Here is a 20,655-nt window from a genome sequence, read left to right as displayed (position 1 = left end):
GTCCCCAGCTGGCCCCCTATATTTCCTTCTTCGGTCCCCCAGCCGCATCTGGGGAACAGGGATTACTCCTGGGACCCAGAGGCCCCTGCTCTAAGTGGACCCGCCTCGTGACCTGCCCCACAGTGGGGCGAACAGCACAGAGAAGGAAGCCCTGAGCAGGAAGTGCTGAGGCACAGTGTGAGGGCGGGGGCTTCGGGGAGGGGAGCCCGGCCTCCGCCTCCCTGGGCAGAAGCAGTAACCACAGCCCCCCGCTGCAGACAGGCGGGAGGAAGCTGATTTAAAAGGCAGCTGGGCCTCTGTCCGAAGCACTCAGCTCTGCACCCGGTCACGGCCACCCGTGGGCTGTAGGAGCACACAGACTTCCGGACCGGCTCAGGGCGGGTGCCATGTGAGCCCAGCTTGGCTCTCCTCCTGCCCACCCTCCTTCTGGCCGCCTCTGCCTGTCCAGTTTCGTTCGCCAAAGAAAAATACTTGGCACCATGTCTCTGCTCAACCCTGTCCTGCTGCCCCCCAAGGTGAAGGCTTATCTGAGCCAAGGGGAGCGCTTCATCAAATGGGACGATGTGAGTGGGGCAGGGGCTGTGGGCGCTGGGACACTGGGGCACAGGGCCGGGCTGCTAGGCCTTTGCCAGGGTGGGCGGGTTGGTTTATGTCTGTCAGGACTCAGGCGTCTGTGTGGCTTGGCCAGGCAGCCCACACAACTGCCTGAATAAACAACCCTGGGGGGTTGAGGGAGTGTACCCCAAACACCTGTCCCTGCGCTGCTGAAGCTAAAGCTCTGTGTCTGGATGTGAGAAACGGGGCGGGCAGTCTGGACGGAAGTTTCTCTGGGTCTTCGTCTGTCTCCGCCCCAGCCCCCCACCCCAGAAGAGCACGTTTTGCTGCACTTGGCCCCAGCCTCAGTGGGAGGAAAGAGTGCCCTGGAGCTGAGGCAGGGCCAGAAGCAGAGGTGAACTAGTCCTCTACTTCCCATGCAGACACCCCAGTCTTGCCCCATTAGGATGCCTAGACTGAAATTGTTCCAGCCTCCCCTCCTGGTCCGGGCCCTGTCCTAGTCCCGAGGAAGCCCCGCTCTCCCCTGAGCTGCAGCGGGGCAGCCACAAAAGGGCCCTGGACCCCAAGTGAGAACTGGAGGCTTCTGTTCTCAGGGGCCTGGGAGGGAGCAGACTGACTTCTGCTTCTGCTGGCTGCTCTCAGCCAGGCTCCCGAATGCCTGCCTGTCTGCAGGGGAAGGGGGAAGGCACTGCTTTGCCCTGCACAGTGCACTGTGTCTGCTCATTCCCAAACTGGGACCTGCTTCCCAGCCTCTGGCCCCACGCCCCCCAGACACTGGGGCCAGGGATTCTCTTGGGTAGGTGAGGAGATCAGTATGGGGACCCTTCTTCAGGGCGGGAGGCTGCTGGGCTGGCCCTGTGGGAGAGTTAGAGGGGCTGGCCCCAGGAAGGGACCAGGAAGGCTGGGGGTGGAGGAGAGGGCCCTAAGGCTGGCTAGTCCCCTTCACAGGGGGGATGAGAAGGCCCTGGGTCTGTGAGTTAAGGCAGCCTGGGGCTCTCGGCTTTCAGTTTCAGCTTTTGGGACTGGGCGAGGCTGAGTAATCTGGTTGCCATGACTATGGGGAGGAGGCTGTAGCTAGTCTAGCTAGCTGCTTTCTGCTTCCCTAGCGGTGTGTGGTCGATGTGGCATGGTGGTGGCATGTCCCAGGAGCCTGTGGAATGAGGGAAGTGGCTCAAAGTGAAAAATGAAGTGGCCTCTCTCAGTTCCTCTGGGAAGTATGTGTAACCTGACTGGACAGAGGGTCACTAGGTGTGGGGACATGCTTTGTGGCCTTCTCTGAAAGCCAGCACCTGGGAACCTGGCTGCCCCACTCCCCTCCCTGAGGCAGGGCACTGCATTGTCCTCCACCCTGACTTCCACGGGCAGGAGCCTCCCAAGCCTGTTCCCGGGGCACGTGGAGCCGGGAGCTGGGGCTCTGCTCTGAGACTGCATCCGCCCCACTCAGCTGGCAGGGACTTGGGTGTGTCGTGCCGTGTTGAACAAGCAGAGTGCACAGTACATAATCAACTCCCTACTTGATTTAGTCTCCCATGCCCCTTTACAATGTATCTGGTGGGAGAAGTTCTCCTCCCGCCCATGGAAGGGAACACAGACAATCCATTTGCTCTCATGGGAATCCCATGGTCGAGGTTCCTCACAAAGCCCAATCTTATGTCAGAAACCAATTATAATCTGAAAATCCAACCTTCATTTAGAATGGTATCATCTGCCCTCCTCTGTCTAGGAATGGTTTTAGGTGGGCTGCAGTCCCCCTGGTGGGACTCCCTGCCCCTCCCAGTCCCTCCGGGATGGGGTACAGGGAGGAAAGTGAGCAAGGGGCACTGAAGTGCTTAACTAAACAGACATCATCATCGACTGGCTCATGATCTCCGAGCCTGGCAGAAGGCTTAGGCTTTTTCTCTCTCTGGTGCATATTTTTGAAGATTCTCAGGAGACCCTCCCCGCCCTGAGCTGGGGATCTCTTGCTTAGGGTCCTGCTGCTACGTTCATTTCAGGAGGTCACTTGCAAGGACTTCTTCAGCCCCTCTGAATCCAGTTACAACTTTCAGCTTTCTGGAGCTTTGCATGCACTCTTTGCCCCTCTCTCCCAGAGGCCCGCTCTGGACCCCAGCAAACACACGTGTGTGTCTTGTCCCAACAGACTCGGGGGTCGGGCTCATCTAGCATGTTGGGGTCCTTCTGCCTCCAGGAGCCAGCTGATCTGTCACCAACTCAGTTTCCCCGGGCAGGAGTCAGACCCCAGTCTGCTGTGTCCCACATTGCCAGGGGCAACAAAAGCTCTCCGAGTGCAGTTGACACCCCTCACTAGGCTTAAGGTGAGGGGTCAGGCACCCTCTGCCCTCCCTCGAGGAGGGAAGGGAATGGCACTCACAGCACATCTTTCTCCACAATCAGCCCCGCACAGCGTGAGCTTTCTCCAGTCCCACAGCCAGCCCTGACCCGAGAGCTCTCCGAACTCTTTCCTCTGTGAGCTCTGCATTTGATTGGGTTTGGTGTGCAGGAACTACCACGTCTCGTTGGAAACTTCCACTTTAGAATCTTGTTATACATGCATTCAAATATCAGAATCGAAGGCAGGCGGTGTGCTCTGCGAGCTGCATGGGAATTTAGAGAGGAGTTCATTCATCATTCACTGGCTCCTTTAGCAAATCTGGGGCCACTGGACACATGGTCTAGGACAGGCTTGTTTCCAGGGAGTCCACAAGCCCCTGGGGATTTCCTGGATGGGCTTTTAGGTCTGAGAACAAGCCCCACCCACCGTATTTCAGAAAAGGGTTTTCAGAAGAGGTGAGGCTTGCGCTGGTCCTTAAGGGTGTTTCAGGCAGGCGAGGACTGGGTGCTTAGGCTCGGAGGTGAAAACGCACTTGGTGTCTGCGTGACAGCTGGATGGCCCGGGTGAAGGGGGCAGCTCACTCAAGGAAGGACTGGGCATGTGGGAAGCCAGCTTTTGGCTGGGCTTTGTAGGACTTTGGATGTAGGCACAGCAGTTGGGTTCTCAGCTCTTGCTGTGTTGAGCTATCCTGGAGGTAGTATGGGCCCTTAGGAGAGACATTCGACCCCTTCGGCGGAGCTGTGGCCCATAAAAACAGGGTGAAGTGGGGGCTAAGGTGCTGTCTGGAGTGTGGAGGGAGAACCTCGCTTTGGGGTTTAGATGGGAAACCATCCTCTCTTCCAGAAATGGCGCCTCCAATCCTCTGTCCCTCCCCTCCCCTGATCCAGAGCTTTTAAGGCTCCTGCCCTGACCGTAGCTCTGGGAACAAAGGGAAATGCCTGTAGATTCCTGGGGCAGCCACCTGCCGGGGAGCTGGGGAGCTCTGAAACCCTTGGTGCCCAAGGTCAGGGGAGCTTGGCCTGAAGGCTCAGAGCGGGGTGCTGACTCTCTCTCGGCAGGAAACAACCATCGCCTCCCCGGTCATCCTCCGCGTGGACCCCAAGGGCTATTATTTATACTGGACGTACCAGAGTAAGGTGAGGAAGCCCCTACCCACAGTGGCCCTGAGCACCTGCTAATCCGTGGAGTCAGAGCAGCCTCTTGGCGATGCAGAGCCGGAGGTGTGGATGCTGGAGGGCTGAGAGGGACCAGGGAAGGGCCTCAGCAACCAGACAGAAGGAAGGGAGGGGGAACCTGGGGAGAGTCCAGGATGGAGGAGGCAAGACTGCAGACTACAGGTCCCCAAGGAACTCAGAGTGGCCAGGGAAGGAATGGACAGAGAGGAGAGGAGGAGGGGAGGAGAGTCACCATGCATAGGGAGAAGCTGATCCCTGGGAAGGGAAGGCTGGGGTCCAGGTGGCCCCACACAGTCTTGGTGTCTTGAGAGGGCAGTTGGCAAGACATGAGGGGACATGGAAGCTCCCTCCTCACTGTTCTATGTCCATGCCCCTTCTTTGCTTCCACCCGTCCCCTTCCAGGAGATGGAGTTTCTGGATATCACCAGCATCCGGGACACCCGCTTTGGGAAGTTTGCCAAGATTCCCAAGGTAGGTGGGCCCGGTACAGCTCAGGCCCAGCGCGGCCCCTGCTCCACAGGGCTGGGGCAGGGGTCCCTGGGGAGAGAGGAAAGCTTCCTGGGCTGGGCGGCAGGACCTCCCCCTGAGCCGAGGAAGGAGTGGCGCTGCTCCTGGGTTTGCTGAGGCTCTGTTTGGCGCCATCTGCACAGATGTCTCAAGGCCGGCTCCTGCGCTAAATCACCCCGGGCTGTCTGGGAGGGGTCACTGGAAGCCTTCTCCACCTCCGGCTGGTTTGCCTGTTTTTGCTTAATGCTACTAGGCAGATTGGAGGAAGGGATTGGTGGAGCAGGTCTCCCCAAGACAAGGAGCTAAGAACATATCTTCAAATAAAAAGGGACAAACAAAATACACAGAACTCCCAGACCCCATGGCCTTGGTTAACCTCTTCCTGTGGGTTTCTCCCTCCCAGCCCAGCCCTGGTGGACACTCATTCGAGTGGCTGAAGGGGAGGGACGGGGGAGCCACTGTGGGGAGGGACGATGCTAACCATGTCACCACTGCTGCAGAGCCAGAAGCTCCGGGATGTCTTCAACATGGACTTCCCTGACAACAACTTCCTGCTAAAGACACTCACCGTGGTATCTGGCCCTGACATGGTGGACCTTACCTTCCACAACTTTGTCTCCTACAAGGAGAACGTGGGCAAGGTGCACAGGGGTCCCCTGGCCTGGGGCTCGGCACCTGGCATAGCACGGACTTCCTGAGAGACAGGGCTGGACCGAGGGGTGGTGTGGACACCTCTGAGGTCATGGGCCTGACTGCTGTGCTCTGGGGTCCTGCAGGACTGGGCTGAAGATGTCCTGGCCCTGGTCAAGCACCCGCTGACAGCCAACGCCCCCCGCACCACCTTCCTGGACAAGATGTAAGTGCCTGGCCTTAGAGCACAGGGCTGAGTGTGCCGGCCTCTGGGCCTGACGCACTGCTTTCTGCGCCCCCAGCTTGGTGAAGCTCAAGATGCAGCTCAACCCTGAAGGGAAGATTCCTGTGAAGAAGTGAGCCTGCCCTGCTCCCTCCCCACACTTCTGCCCAGCTCCCCAAAGCCTTCCCTCTCTCAGCTGACTCCTCTCTTTGCCCACATGCCTTTGTCTGCTCCTGTAGTTTTTTCCAGATGTTCCCTGCTGACCGAAAGCGGGTAGAAGCTGCCCTCAGTGCCTGCCACCTCGCCAAAGGCAAAGTGAGTGGTTCCCCCTCCCTGGCCCACCCGACTATTCTCCTTGTCACCTGAGCTGGCTCTAACCAGAGGTCAACTTGGCCAGGCCTGGTGGGGGCTGGAGAGGGAAAGAATAACAGCACAGTCCACAGTCTCCGCAAACAGCTCAAAAGCCACTTAACCCTAGAACCACTGGTTTATGATCCACAGAGACAGGACCAGGCAAGGGGGGTGGGGTGCCTGGGTTCTGAGCAGATTGGCTTCCTACCCCTGGATGGCAGTGGGGGACAGGGGCTGGTGTTCAGGGCAAGCAGCAGGTGTGGGCCCGTTTTCATTCCAGCCTTGGAATGCAAGTGGAAACGAATTCTGTTCAGCCTGGAGGAGTGAGGTAAGGTCAGCAAGGACAGGAGGCCATCTGCAGGGATCAGAAAGCTGCAGGAGGGGACTGGCTCTGCGGGGTGGAGGGAGAGGCTGGCATAATCAGGGGTGTGAGCTGCCAGGACACAGATTTTAGCTCAACACAGAACAGTGTTTTTTCCTTTCTTTTTAGTCAAATAATTAATTTTTAATTGCAAGTTGTGTGCAGGTGTATTATGTAACACACCCATGAGGTGTATTATGTAAATTACAAAAAGGAGCCCTCAGGGCAGATGTGGTCCTGAGCCCTGGCCGGGGGAGTGGATCTCAGCGCCCCTCCCTGTTGTGCCTTTGTGCAGAGCACCACCTGCGCCCCACTGAGTCTTTTTTCTTGGTAAGAATTTGAAACATTCTAATTAAACTAAGACCTCACTGATCACTTGTCCTCATGAACCCCAAGAGGAATACTTCCTCCACAGTCACAGCTTTATGGGGCTGGTGACCCCTGGGTGACATCAGGACGCAAGCGTTGGGTGGAGAAAGAATGGGAATGGACTCCTGCTGAGGGCCCTACAGCCTGCGTGGCAAACTGTGGTCTGTACGCATCCATCCCCCCTTTCTCCTGCCTCCCGAGCTCCCACCCTGGCTGAGTTCCTCTGACTTGTCAGCTCTGCTTGTGCCCCAGTAGGGGCCCCGGCCCATCTTTGCTTTGAAGCTGACTGGCCCAAGATCCAGTCGTAGGGAGATCTGCTCTAGCTCTCCTGCTCCAAAGGAAGACTCCAGTGTGACCCCGGAGGACATTCCATGGCTGTTTCTGGGATGGAATCCTGGAATGCCACTAATCTGCTTTCTGTTTCTGTTTCCACGGATTTGCCTATTCTGGACATTTCGCGTAAACGAACCACACAATGTGTGGTCTTTGACATCAGGCTTTGTTATTTAGCATTCCAAGGTTCATCCACGCTGTAGCGTGGATCAATACTTCATTCCTTTTTACGGCTGAAACATAGTCAATCGTACAGATATATCACATTTTGCTTATTTATGCATCAGGTGATGACCATTTGGGTAGTTTCCACTTTCTGGTTAGTATGAATAATGTTGTTATGAACATTCATGTACACTGTTTTGTCTGGACTTATGTTTGCAGTTCTCCTGGGTATATCCCTAGTAGTGGAATTAATGAATTATAAGGTAACTTTTTTTTTTTTTTAGATTTGATTTATTTATGTTTACAGGGAGGGGGAAGGGAAGGAGAAAGAGAGAAAAATCAATATGTGGTTGTCTCTCATGCGCCCCCTACTGGGGACCTGGCCCACAACCCAGGTGTGTGCCCTGACTGGGAATTGGACCAGCAGCAACCCTTTGGCTCACGCAGGCCTGTGCTCAATCCACTGAGCCACACCAGTCAGGGCGGTGATTTTCTATTTAATATTTTGAGGAACTGCCAAACTGTTTTCCAAAGTGACTACACCATTTTACAGTCCCACCAGTATTGTATGAGGGTTCCAATTTCTCCACATCCTCACCAATACCTGTTATTGTCTGTTGTCTTCTTTTCTTTAATTTTAGTCATCCTAGAAGGAGTGAAGGGATAGCTCGCAGAGATTTTGATTTGCATTTCCCTAACGACTAATCCTACTGAGCATCTTTCCATTTGCTTATTGGTTGTTTGAATATTTTCTTTGGAGAATTATCTATTCAAATCCACTGCTCATCTTGCGATTAAGTTATTTGGTTTTTACTGATGAACTATCCCTTCTTGGATATCTGATTTGCAAATACAGGGTGAGGCAAAAGTAGGTTAACAGTTGGCCTTATGGAAAATAATACAATAATTAATAAGTAATCATACAAGAATAAACTCTGTCTTGCACACTGAACTATAAACCTAATCTTGTCCTACCCTGTATTTCCTCCCATTCTACAGATTGTCTTTTCACCTTTTTGATGGTGTCCTTCAAAGCACAAAAGTTTTAAATTTGATGAAGTACGATTTATCTTCTTTTGTTATTGTTCTTGTGGGGTTTTTAAAAAAGATTTTATTTATTTATTTTTAGAGAGGGGAAGGGAAGGAAAGAAACATCAATGTGTGGTTGGCTCTCACACCCCACCCCCAGGGACCCGGCCTGCAACCCAGGCATGTGCCCTGACTAGGAATCGAACCAGCAATCCTCTGGCCCACAGGCCAGCACCCAATCCACTGAGCCACACCAGCCAGGGCTGTTCTTGTATCTTTTGGTGCCTCCAACTATAATTGCCGCCTTGTCTATTTCTCCCTTCATTCTGTCAGGTTTTACTTTGTGCACCTTAGGACTCTGTTTTTAGCTGTATTATTTATATTCAAATTGCTTCTTTTTAAAAATTTGTCCTCCACTTTAAAAAAAGCTAGCCCACTACTCTGGCAAGCAACACTACTTACTTCTGACCTTCTTTTCTCCTCATTCTGGTCATTCTTAGTTCCAATCCTGCTCCAACCAGGAGACTACCTACAGCGTCCAAGTTCAGGGACAAAGCAAACCAGCTAAGCACGCTCTCTGCTTGGCACCCAGGGCCTTGACAAGTGGGTGCTCAGCATGTCCGCAATGCTCCTCCGTCTGCCCTGATTCCTCCCTCTAACTGGCCCCCTTGTGCAGGCCTAGTTTGTGGTTCTTCGTGCTGAGAAGGTGGGGCAGGCGTGATCAGGTGACTTTCTATCCCTCCAGAATGACACCATTAATCCTGAGGACTTCCCAGAATCTGTCTACAAGAGTTTCCTCATGAACCTCTGCCCTCGGCCAGAAATAGATGAGATCTTCACTTCCTAGTGAGCTTCTTGGGCTTCGCTGAGTATGACAAAGGGGTGGTGGCTGAAATTCCCACTTGCTATGCTGAAGTTAGGAGGCTTTGCTGGACGAGGGGTGTGTCTGAGTTCCTCAGCCTAGATGTAGGCCAGTGCTCTTTCCTCTGGCCTGCAGCCACGCCAAGGCCAAACCCTACATGACCAAGGATCACTTGACCAAATTCATCAACCAGAAACAGAGGGACTCCCGCCTCAATTCCTTACTGTTCCCGCCCGCACGGCCGGACCAGGTGCAGGGCCTCATCGACAAGTATGAGCCCAGCGGCATCAACGTGCAGAGGGGTGAGGACCAATGGGAGCCCTCACCCGCGGTGGGCTTGTCCTGCTCTGAACTGGGCTGTGGCCCTGATAGTTATCCCCTGCCCCCCAGGCCAGCTGTCCCCGGAGGGCATGGTGTGGTTTCTCTGTGGGCCGGAGAACAGCGTGCTGGCCCAGGACAAGCTGCTGCTTCACCACGACATGACACAGCCACTCAACCATTACTTCATCAACTCCTCACACAACACCTACCTGACAGGTGGGCCTTAGCCACCGCACTGCTGGCTTCGCTTTTATGGGGGCTGCTCCTGTTCCCTGAATTCTTCACGGGGTTGCCATGGGCTGCCAACAGCACAACCCCGGCTGGAGCAGGGTTGGGGGCCAGTCCTTAAGTGACGTCCCTGCCCCTGCCCCTTGCCCTGGCTCAGCTGGCCAGTTCTCAGGCCTTTCCTCTGCTGAGATGTACCGCCAGGTACTGCTGGCTGGCTGCCGCTGTGTGGAGCTGGACTGCTGGAAGGGGAAGCCCCCTGACGAGGAGCCGATCATCACCCATGGCTTTACCATGACCACAGACATCTACTTCAAAGTAACGCTCGGAGCGTGGAGGCTGGTGGTGGAGACCCTGGTCCCCAAGCCCTCTGGGTGTGGGGGACATGAAGCAGGAGGGATGGCCGGGAGACAGTGGGGAGACTACAGGGGATCAGAGGAGACAGGGGGCCAACAGTGGCCCCCCAGTTCCACGAGAGTGTTTAAATGGGAGAGGGAGGGTGCCATGGGGGGGGTGAGCGTGGGGCATGGACCTCCTCTCCACCCATCCTCTCTCATTCAGGAAGCAATTGAAGCAATTGCAGAAAGTGCCTTTAAGACTTCCCCCTATCCTGTCATCCTGTCGTTTGAAAACCACGTGGACTCGTGAGTGTCCAGGCCTCCCTCTCTGCGCTGTTCCCACCTTCTGCTGGCACTGCCCTCCCCCAGCTATCCCGGCCTCCACCTGTGCCCCACACACAGTCTCGGGCCCCCAGGCCCTCCTGCCTGTGTCCCTGCCTCCCCGACCGCCGCCCGTACTCCTGACAACCCAGATCTGGGGCCCAGAAGGATGGCCCAGAGGAGGGCCGTGCTGCTGAGCCCCGCCCCACTCCGCTCCCCGCAGACCCCGCCAACAGGCCAAGATGGCCGAGTACTGCCGCACGATGTTTGGCGACATGCTGCTCACAGAGCCCCTGGAAAAGTTTCCGGTGGGTGGACTTCACTGTGGGGCCTCCGGGGCTGGGGGCTGGGGACCAGGGGCCCTGTCGGGGCCAGGTTAACCACATGTCAACCTGTGCTGGGGGTACGCTGGTGACAGAGATGCAGCCCCCACCCTCAGATGGCTTACTCTCTAGTGGGGAGACAGACAAGGAACCTGGCGTGACGACCAGTGGCTGCTATGGGAGCACGTGGGGAGTCCTGGTCTGGTCTTGGGGGTCAGGGAAGGCTTCCTGGGGAAAGTGGTGGCTAGGCGGAAACCTAAGGAGGTACTGGATTTATGTTGCTGAGAGTGGGGGAAAGGAGCTCTAGGCAGATAGAATGGGCGAGAGAGAACATCGCTGAGGAACGGGGGTCCACAGGGCGGGCAGCGGTGTAGCACATGAGGGGGAGTGATGAGAGGCGAGGCTGGAGAGGTAGGCAGGGGCGGATGGAGCCAGCTGGGATGGAGGGACTTAGGCTACACCCTGAAGAGGAGGAGATGGTGCCCACACCCTCTCCTCTCCCACAGCTGAAACCAGGCACCCCCCTGCCCAGCCCTGAGGATCTGCGTGGCAAGATCCTCATTAAGAACAAGAAGAACCAGTTTTCTGGCCCGGCATCCTCCAGCAAGGAGCCAGGTGGGGAAGCTGAGGGCAGCTGCCCACCTGATGCCCCTGTGGTTGAGGACACAGGTGAGTCAGCCTGGCAGAAATGGGGGTGGGCTGGGGTGGGGGCGAGGGAGCATCTGGAATGGGAGAGAGGGGCTGGGCCTGCAGGGGACGTGCTGGGGGGCCAGCCTGGGGTGGGGGCCCGCCCCGAGTGCTGACAGAGGTGTGTGTGGCAGTGTGGGCTGGTGCTGAAGCGGCCAAGCTGGAGGAGGAAGAGGAGGTGGAAGACGAAGAGGAGGAGGAGTCGGGAAACCTGGATGAAGAAGAGATAAAGAAGATGCAATCAGATGAGGTGTGTGAAGCCCTTGGGGAGGGATATGGGGCCAGGTCCCTGGGCTCTGTGCTGTCCTACCCCCCACCCTCCTCTCTCTTCCCTAGGGCACAGCGGGCCTGGAAGTGACAGCTTACGAGGAGATGTCCAGCCTAGTTAACTACATCCAGCCCACCAAGTTCATCTCCTTTGAGTTCTCTGCCCGTAAGTTAGCTCGGGGTGGTGGTCAGCGGAGGTTCGGCTAGATCCAGAAGGCCCCAGAAAGTGTGTCCTGACAGCAGGCAGCTTGATGGGCGGGGGTGAGAGGAAGGGGAGCCCTCCCCCTTCTCTGGACCAGGGGCCGTGTCTATAAACATCCATCAGAGGAGTCAGGCGAAGGACTTGTTGAAGTGGTAGTGGCTCCCATTTCTGAGCACAGTGTGTACTGAGGAATTTGGCACTGAGCAGAATGCTCTGGAGTATGTCGGTGACAGGCAAGCCATTTGTGACGGACCTCCTCAGTGGGGCTGGCCTGGGACTCCTGCAGCCTCCTGCAGGTTCTGTGGCTCCTAGTCCCAGAAACTCCAGCCTTAGGGTATGAGAACTTCTAGGAGGCAGTGGAAGGCAGAGGAACCAGCCGGTACACACCTGCCCTTGTACCTACCTGCCCTTTCTGTGCACACCGTGCTACTTATCTTCTCTGGACACGTGTGCGGTGCCTTCCTCTCCCCCTCCATTTGTGTCCCCAACACGATCACCTCTTTCTCTGTACACCTGCACACAGTGCATACACCTGTAACCTTTTCCCTCAGCCCTGAACCCACAGTCTGCACCCCCACCTGTGCTCACCTGTGGCATGTACCGCCCTTGGTGTGTGCCTCTCACCCTGCGCCACCCTTTGGGTTCAGACCCTGCACATCAGTGTGTTCCCAACTCCCCGAGCTCACCCTAGCGTGTTCCCCACACCCTCCTCGCCCCTCAGGGCAAGCACCCCTCCCCCTCTGGTGCTGCGATGCACACCTGGTCCTGGTGCACACCCACCACTCACACCCTATACCCCCAGCACACACGTTACCCATAGCAGACCTGCACACCCCTGCCACTGGGTTCGCCTGCCCCCCTGATCCCCCGAGCCTCTATAGGAGTGCCGGGTTAGACTCGCTTGTCTCTGTGCTGGACACAGCTGCACCAAAGGGGAGGGTGGGTCCGAGGGACAACCTCAGCGTGACACGGACTCCCCTCCTTTTTGTCCCCCACGCAGAGAAGAACCGAAGTTATGTCATCTCCTCCTTCACGGAGCTCAAGGCTTATGACCTGCTCTCCAAGGCCGCAGTGCAATTTGTGGAGTATCCTTGAGGCCTCAGTAGCCAGAGGCTCTGGTTGGGGTGGAGGGGTGGGGACAGGGCTCGAAGGGGGGCTGCTGGGCACTCCTGACGCAGCCTCAGGGGGCTCCTATACTCTGGGGCAGCTACAACAAGCGCCAGATGAGCCGCATCTACCCCAAGGGCACCCGCATGGACTCTTCCAACTACCTGCCCCAGATGTTCTGGAATGCTGGCTGCCAGATGGTCGCCCTCAACTTCCAGACGATGGGTGAGGCACTCCCAGGCCCTTGAGAACCTTCCCTGGGCCCTCCCACATTTACCCCACTCCCGGGGGTGGTCTTTAGGACAGACAGGGGGTCCAGACGTCTGTGCAGACTCTGGGAGCACGTGCAGGGGTGTGGCTGCTTCGGGATAGACATGCATCAGCCCACGCCTGCAGGACACACGTTTGCGGGCGTGTATGTGAGGGTGCCAGGGCGCCGGCATGGGTTCTGGCCGCTCTCTGAGCGGGTCTGTGGGAGCCCCTGCTTCATTGGCCTCAGCCCCCGCTGTGAGCCTGAGCTCTGGTCGAGGCTTTGGTCCTGCCAACTCCAGGCTGTGGGCCCTTCCTGAGAGAAGAGACACCCTAAGAAACCAGGCTGAGACACGAGAAACCCTCATGCCCATGGTCTGTTCAACCACCCCATTCACAAAACAGGAGAAAGGCGGGAATGGGGACACGGGGACCGGATTGGAGACACAGGGCAGAGCCCTCCTCACCATGTGCTCTCGCCCCCCAGACCTGCCCATGCAGCAGAACATGGCACTGTTTGAGTTCAACGGGCAGACGGGCTACCTCCTCAAGCACGAGTTCATGCGTCGGCCAGACAAGCAGTTCAACCCGTTCTCAGTGGACCGCATCGACGTGGTGGTAGCCACCACTCTTTCCATCAAGGCAAGGCCCTGAGATGGATGAGCGGCGGCCAGGGGGATTGGGGTCTTGAGGAGAAAGACACAGGAGCCCCACTCCTCTACTCCCAACCCCCTCCCCTGATTATCTTGAAAACTTCAGCCCCAGCCAGTTCCAGCAGTAGCAAGTTGCCTTGGAAACTGCCTCCTCCTCCGCCCTTGAAGCTGCCTCTTGGTCCCCATGGAAACCAAGGGGAAGGGCTGAGGCTGGGGTGGGGGAAGGGGGAAGAGTGGGCAGAAAGGGGCAGCAGGGGCCCCAGGCCCTGGAAGAGAGCCCTGTTCCTTCTCTGCTCAGGATGGGGGGCCCCCACCTCTTCCCAGAATGCTGGAAGCACCCCAGTCACCAGAGCTTAGCTGCGGTCCTTGGGCCACACAGCCACTACTCAGTGGCCCGAGCTGAGTGGGGCTCTTCACAGTACCCAAGGGTGGACGCTTCAGCTAGAGAAGCCATCAGCCCCAGGTGCTGGGGGACGGCCTGGCTTGGGGGCCTGACACTGGCCTCTCACGGCCCCCACCTCCAGGTCATCTCCGGGCAGTTCCTGTCAGAGCGCAGTGTGCGCACCTATGTGGAGGTGGAGCTGTTCGGCCTTCCTGGCGACCCCAAGAGGCGCTATCGCACCAAGCTGTCGCCCACTGCCAACTCTATCAACCCTGTCTGGGACGAGGAGCCCTTTGTCTTCGAGAAGGTGGGAGGCGAGGGCTGGGCAGGGGCTGCAGGCTGGGCAGGATGAGGGCTGTCCCCGGTTCTTGGCCTCTACTCATAGAAGAGAGGAACTAAATGAAAGGAGTCCCTGACCCTGCTCCTGTCCCCACCCCTCCCTTTGTGCCCACCTGAAATTCAGGAGTCCAGGAGCAAATTTACAGGAATGTACTTGGTGGGCAGGTTGTGTGTGCGCACACGTGTGCACGTGCATAGGAGTGTTCATGTTAGGGTCAGAGGCAGATGTGAGCTCCCAGACCAGGGTGCAAGGTCCCACGGGGTCACTGGGGGTCTTATTCCCCCACTGGGCACTTGTTGACGAAGCTGTCACAGGCCATCTGCACCAGGGTCTCTGGAGCCCTGGGCTGCAGCCCTTCTCCCCTGGGTGGACCAGCCGTGGCATGAGCTGTGAGGATGCCTGTGTGTGGGGTCTAGAGCGTGCCCTCCATCCTCACCAAATCTGGTCACACCTGCCAGGTTCTCACACTGACCCTAGACTTCGGAAACTAGGGAGGGGCCCAGCCTGGCCCGCCCTCGCTCCACACCAGCTTGTCCTGTTCCGAACTCTCCCCAGATCTTGGTGCCTGAGCTGGCCTCCCTCAGGGTGGCCGTGCTGGAGGAAGGCAACAAGTTTCTTGGACACCGCATCATCCCCATCAATGCCCTCAATTCTGGTAAGCAGGGGTTGTTCCTTGCAGCTCCCAGCAGGTCTGAGACCAAAGCCAGCACCAGGAGCCTGTCCAGTGGGTGGGCCAGCTTCAGGGAGGTGGTCCTGAGATGTCACCTGACTTTCTTATGTCATCAGCCTTAAGGAATGGAGTGGGGGTAGTGCTTCTCCAGGAAACTGACAGAGGAGGGGACTCTGGCCACCTAACAGAATGTCTGTAATTTTCTGGAACTACGGGGGCAATTTCCCAAGTAGCTGATACTTATTGGGCACATAAAATGCTTTAAGAGCTTGTAACATATTCTCACTGAACCCTAACAGTTAACCACACGAGGCAGACTGCTACCCCCATTTCGCAGGGGAGGAAAGCCTGAGGTCACAGTGACCTGCCCGAGGACACGCAGCCAGGAAGGCACAGGACCAGACTCAGACCCTGGCCTCTCTGACTCTAAGACCAAAAGCCTTGCGTGCTGGGCTGCCGGCATGCAGTGGGGGCGGCAAGGGGCTCTGCTCACTGCCCGCCCTGCCGTGCCCCATAGGGTACCACCATCTGTGCCTGCACAGCGAGAGCAACATGCCCCTCACCATGCCAGCGCTCTTTGTCTTCCTGGAGATGAAGGACTACGTACCTGACACCTGGGCAGGTTAGGAGGCCCAAAGGGTGCTGGGTATCAGGGCTGTCCATTTCCTCTCCCCTTCCTCAAGTCAGCCTCTGGAGTGGGCCAGGACAGGGGATCCTAGGGCTGGTGAGCGGTGGGGAGGCTCCCAGGTCCTTTCCACACCAGGCCCGTGATGCTCCTGTGCACCCAGATCTCACCGTGGCCCTCGCCAACCCCATCAAGTTCTTCAGTGCCCATGACAAGAAGTCCGTGAAGCTCAAGGAAGCCATGGGAGGTCTGTCTGAGGTCTGTGTTGCTGGGTCTGTCACCAGGGGCCCCAGGAGCTTTCCCTCTCTGTGGGAAGGTGAGGGAGGGGCAGAGTCCGGGGCTCAGGGAGAGAGGGCTGTTGGAGCCCTCTTCCTAACCTACTGCTCTTCCTGCACAGAAGCCCTTCTCTCTCGGGAGTCCAGTTGCCAACCAGGCCAACGGAGCAACTGCCTCAACCAGCAATGGGTCAGCAGGTGCGCACTGCGAGGTCCTCCCACCTACTGTGAAGGGCCTTGCTTTCTTTGGCTGCATCCATAGGCACATCCCAACCTACCCACAGATCTTTAAAAAACAGACTTTAACCCAGGGAAGGGAACACTGGGTCTGAAACCTCAGCGCTGAGAAAGTGCACCGCGGGGGGCTGTACTGGCACCCGGAGCAGGCGGGGTGGAGCAGAGCTGGGCCAGGGACCCCAGGGCACCCGTCAGCCAGCCCTGTGGCTGTTGCAGCAGCCGGGGCCGGGGCCAGGGAGGAGGCCACTAAAGAAGCTGTGGGTAAGGCCTGTTGGGTTGGAATAGTCTTGGGAACCAGCCTGGGGAGGGTTCGGGACTAGTGGGGAAGAGGGGGGCTCCTGGGCGGTGGGACGCCTCACCGGGGTCCCCGCAGAGCCCCGGACCACCAGTCTGGAGGAGCTGCGGGAGCTGAAAGGCGTCGTGAAGCTGCAGCGACGGCATGAGAAGGAGCTGCGGGAGCTGGAGCGGCGCAGCGCACGACGCTGGGAGGAGCTGCTGCAGCGGGGCGCTGCGCAGCTGGCAGAGCTCGGGCCGCTGGGCATGGGGGGCAGCTGCGGGGGCCGCAGGCTCTGCCCGGGCAAGGGCTCCCGCAAGAAAAGGTAATGACGATGGCTACCAGCTGCCCACCGCTGCGCAGGTGCCGGTGGCAGAGTGCTTAGGACCTGTTCCCACGTGGCCTCCCCAGGACCCTGCCCTGCGAGGAGACCGCTGGGGCCATGCAGGGCGAGGGACCCGAGGGCGGCGCGGACACGCGCGTGCGCAGCGAGCTGAGGGACCGGCTGGAGCTGGAGCTGCTGCAGCAGGGCGAGGAGAAGTACGAGTGCATCCTGAAACGCAAGCAGCAGCAAGTGGCTGAGGTGCTGGCTCAGGGAGGGAGGAGAGCTACAACCAAACCCAGCCCGCACCCTGTGCACAACAAAGGGCTTCACCCTAAGCCCATCCTTCCTCTCCCCGCAGCAAATCGCCAAGATGATGGAGCTGGCCAGAGAGAAACAGGCTGCAGAGCTTAAGACCCTCAAGGAGACCTCGGAGAGGTATATGACTGCCTCCTTACCACGCCTGACTGCTACCTCCCAAGACTCCTCAGGTCCCCACAAAACTTCTCCTTGTTGCCTGTCTCTCTATAGTGACACCAAAGAAATGAAGAAGAAGCTGGAGGCCAAGAGGCTGGAGCGGATCCAGGCCATGGTCAAGGTCACCACTGACAAGATGGCCCAGGAACGGTGAGCCCTGGCAGAGAGGCTCAGGGCTCCATCTCCCGGCCCAGGGCTGAGCGGGAACCACTCCAGGGGGGGAGGCCTCCCTGCAAGTGGGCCTGACTCTCTTCCCAGAGATGCGCCTGTCTCCTGGCTCTAGAAAGTTAATTTCACTTCTGTCACCTCTGATTAGAGTGACTTCCTTCTGCAAGACACAGATGCCAACACTATTTGACCAAAGAGGAAAATTTAAGGGAAAATTAAGCATGCAAAGAGAGAGGTGAAATCTTGGGACAGCAGCTTCCCACCTGGGCTTTCCCATGCAGCTTGAAGGGCAGTGCGGGTTAGTGAGAAAGCACTTCCTTCAGAGGGCCCCCCGGAACTTTCTGTGACCCCTTAAATCCTCCTGGGGTCCCCATGTCAGCCCTGTGGTTTGTTCCTGCCCTTATATAGTCCTCATTTGGCTCCGAGGAGTCTTTGTGTCATCCCGCTCTTCCCAGGGGCCTCCTGCCCTCTCTGAAATTCTGATTACCCCAACAGGTTGAAGAGAGAGATTAACAACTCCCACATCCAAGAAGTAGTGCAGGTCATCAAGCAGGTATGCAATGCTGTGTCCTTCGCAAACACGCACATGTGCGCATGTGCTCTCCCGCAGGAGAGGAAGGGGGGTGCCGGGCCTGAAGCTTGCCCTTAGGAGCTACAGTGTGCAGAGTGTCCTGTGCAGCTGGGGAAGGCAGGAGGCAGTGCAGCGCCCGGGAGCCCCCAGGCCAGTGTGAGCATCTGACTTTCTGCGGAGTTTGGGTTACCAGTCTACGGGGGGTGTGTCCCTGTCGAGCTGCCCTGTATGGAAATGACACAAGCCAGGGTGGGTGAGAGGGAGCAAGGGGTGCTTTCTGAGGCTCCAAGGAGTTAGAAGAGGAAGGAAAGCCCTGCTGAGAATGGACCTAAAGGGGATTAACACCAGTATCAGAACTACTAGCTACTGACATGACCTTGTGCCAGACACTAAGCCAGGTGCTTCACACGAAGGGTCTCATATAGGCTTTCGTCATCCAGCGAGGCAGGTACTATTATCCTCATTTTACAAATTCAAAAAAACCTGTTCGAAGGTTAAGGAATTTACCCTAAGTGTTACAGCTGGTTAACCGGGACTGTCGCTGGGTGCCAGCCTGCCTGTCTGTGCTGCCCCGACTCCCCGACTCCCTGCCTGTCACTCCCACCCAGATGACAGAGAGCCTGGAGAGGCACCAGGAGAAGCTGGAGGAGAAGCAGGCAGCCTGCCTGGAACAGATCCGGGAGATGGAAAAGCAGGTGACGGAACCACCTCCCTCGCCCCCGGCACAGATGGCCTGGCTCCAGGGTGTAAAAGGGACCTGCTTCAGGGAGCGTCCAGTCAGGAGCTCGGGGTGGGGCTCACCCCTCACCAGTGGGTCACAGGGTCTGGTTCCCATGGGACCCTCTGACCCTTTCACATGAGGCAGCTCTTCAGGTCTCTGCTTAGTGGGCACCCCCTCTCCTGAGGGTCTCCACTATGCCCCACCTCCCGCCCCCATCACCTGGGAGCTCTGAAAAGGCTGGGCATCTCTTTGTTCCATTGTCCAGGGGAGGGAGAGTTGGTAGGTGGCCCCTCCTGAGCCAGGCGGTGGTCCTTGCTGTCCCCACAGTTCCAGCAGGAGGCGCTGGCAGAGTACGAGGCCAGGATGAAGGGCCTGGAGGAGGAGGTGAAGGAATCCGTGAGGACCTGCCTCAGGGCCTGCTTCCCCTCTGAGGCCGAGGACAAGCTTGAGAGGCCCTGTGAAGCCTCCAGGGAGCCGTGTGGGCTGGACCCACTTAAAGCCAAGGAAGACACCCAGGAGAGCTTCCTCTGATACCCCCATCCAACTGGGACGTTCTGCAAGGACCTATCTCCTTCTCTGGAGGAGGCTCCATACCCCAGGGAAGAAAGGCCCCAGCAGCCCCAGCACTCAGAGGCTATGGGACACTGGGGTCCCCTTGGAGCCTGCAGCACCCTCCTTGACAGCCAGGCTAGAGGAGGAGGCGGGGACCAGATATCGTCAGGGCAGGGGCTCATCAGAGACCTGGAGGTCCTCTGAGCTGACTTCCTGCCCCTCATTTTTCTCCTCCTGGAGTTAGTGTCACGTATTTGTTGAGGGCAAAAGAATGTGGCCTGGGAGGCAGGAAATGGGAGCCTGGCCTCCCTCTGCCTTTCCTGGTGTGCAGCCAGCGGTGGCCCACTCTGGAATCAGTTTCCTCAGCCGGACGGTTAGGCCTGGCCACCTGGAACCTCCACTCCAGCACCTGTAGTTCAAGCAGGATCCTTTCTGCAGTAAGGCTGGCAGCTCACCCTGGCTTCTGGGCCCCATCTCAGGCCTGCCCTGAGGCAGCCTCATTGCTGGCTCCCGGATACAGAGCCTGGCACTACCTCCAAGCTCCGGGGGGACTGCCGCCCATAGGATCCCAGGCTGAGGTCCCTTCCCTGGCTTCCCGCCTGTGGGGGATGGGAGGCTGACACGAAAAAGCTGCCTCAGCTGGTGGGCCCTCAGCCGCTGAGACAGCTGGGGCTGTAGCCGGTGGTGAGGGGAGAAGGATGGCCTTCTGGGCACTCTCCCACCCATAGCCTGGCTCACCCCTTTTCTTAGGTTGGGGGTGGTTATTTCCTGGCATGTGGCCCCACCCAGGCTGCCTGACAAGGTCAGCATCATTTTCTGTCCTGGTTTATTTATTTTTCTCCTTACTCCTACTAAAGAATGCTGTCCAAGATTTCCTGACTAAGCCTGGCCTCTGTTCTACAGCTAAGAAAAGGGGAGGAGAGGAGGCGAGTAGAATGGCCTGAAATGAAGCAGGCAGGGGAGAAACCCTTGGAGCCGAACCCCGGGGGGAGGTGTCCTCCACGGCCCAGCGGGATGGCCCTGCTTCTAGGCTTGAAGAGGAGTCACTTCCCCTTCCCCCCTCCTTGATGCCACAACCATTAAAACATGACATCACCCCCTTTCTCTACCCCCACCCAGATGTGGCCCTTCCCTGTCTCCACCCTCAGGGCTGGAGCAGAGGAGTCTACACAAAGGTGCCCCCACTCCCCACCCTCTCGAGGAGCTGCAAACCTTCAGACCCCTGCATCCCTTTAAGCTCACTTCCAGTGGTCAGATTCTCAGGCCCCTGTGGCTGTCATGGTTGACCCCAGCACTTGCTGTAGAAGGGCTTGTGGGCATCCAGTCATTGCACCTGTGACGTGGTCCCAAATCCCAAATGGGGCCAGGCACTGGCTTGGGAGAGGCGGGGTGGGGGTTGATTCTGGGAAGAGGTTGTTTTTGTACCAGAGTTTAGCAAATGCCATTAGCTATGTGC

General features: G+C 57.7%; 1 protein-coding gene across 3 annotated transcripts; it reads left to right on the top strand.

The window, feature by feature from the left end:
• Positions 1-271: 271 nt before the first annotated feature.
• PLCB2 (phospholipase C beta 2) lies at positions 272-20,070 on the top strand. Of its 3 annotated transcripts, XM_045823455.1 has the most exons (32): positions 272-563; positions 3,946-4,023; positions 4,465-4,533; positions 5,070-5,210; positions 5,346-5,425; positions 5,502-5,555; positions 5,662-5,737; positions 8,776-8,876; positions 9,028-9,194; positions 9,283-9,429; positions 9,599-9,756; positions 10,000-10,082; positions 10,321-10,405; positions 10,927-11,089; positions 11,242-11,357; positions 11,444-11,540; positions 12,577-12,661; positions 12,784-12,908; positions 13,420-13,574; positions 14,110-14,274; positions 14,863-14,962; positions 15,495-15,599; positions 15,766-15,860; positions 16,000-16,075; positions 16,334-16,375; positions 16,488-16,713; positions 16,800-16,971; positions 17,072-17,148; positions 17,242-17,337; positions 17,851-17,908; positions 18,535-18,621; positions 18,975-20,070. In XM_045823455.1, the coding sequence occupies exons 1-32, from the start codon at positions 480-482 to the stop codon at positions 19,176-19,178; spliced, it is 3,567 nt and encodes a 1,188-aa protein (XP_045679411.1). In that variant the 5' UTR covers positions 272-479; the 3' UTR covers positions 19,179-20,070. The 3 variants fall into 3 exon arrangements, with proteins under 3 accessions (XP_045679411.1, XP_045679412.1, XP_045679413.1); XM_045823456.1 differs by lacking the exon at positions 16,334-16,375; XM_045823457.1 differs by lacking the exons at positions 272-563; positions 3,946-4,023; positions 4,465-4,533; ... (2 more) ...; positions 5,502-5,555; positions 5,662-5,737 and adding an exon at positions 6,226-6,464.
• The last annotated feature ends 585 nt before the right edge of the window (positions 20,071-20,655 follow it).

The sequence above is a fragment of the Phyllostomus hastatus genome, unplaced genomic scaffold, assembly GCF_019186645.2.
Source record: "Phyllostomus hastatus isolate PE091 unplaced genomic scaffold, TTU_PhHast_1.1 phas_scaffold_501, whole genome shotgun sequence".
NCBI lineage: Eukaryota > Metazoa > Chordata > Mammalia > Chiroptera > Phyllostomidae > Phyllostomus > Phyllostomus hastatus.
Note: the sequence above shows the minus strand (reverse complement) of the source record. Positions and strands in the feature narration are given on the sequence as shown.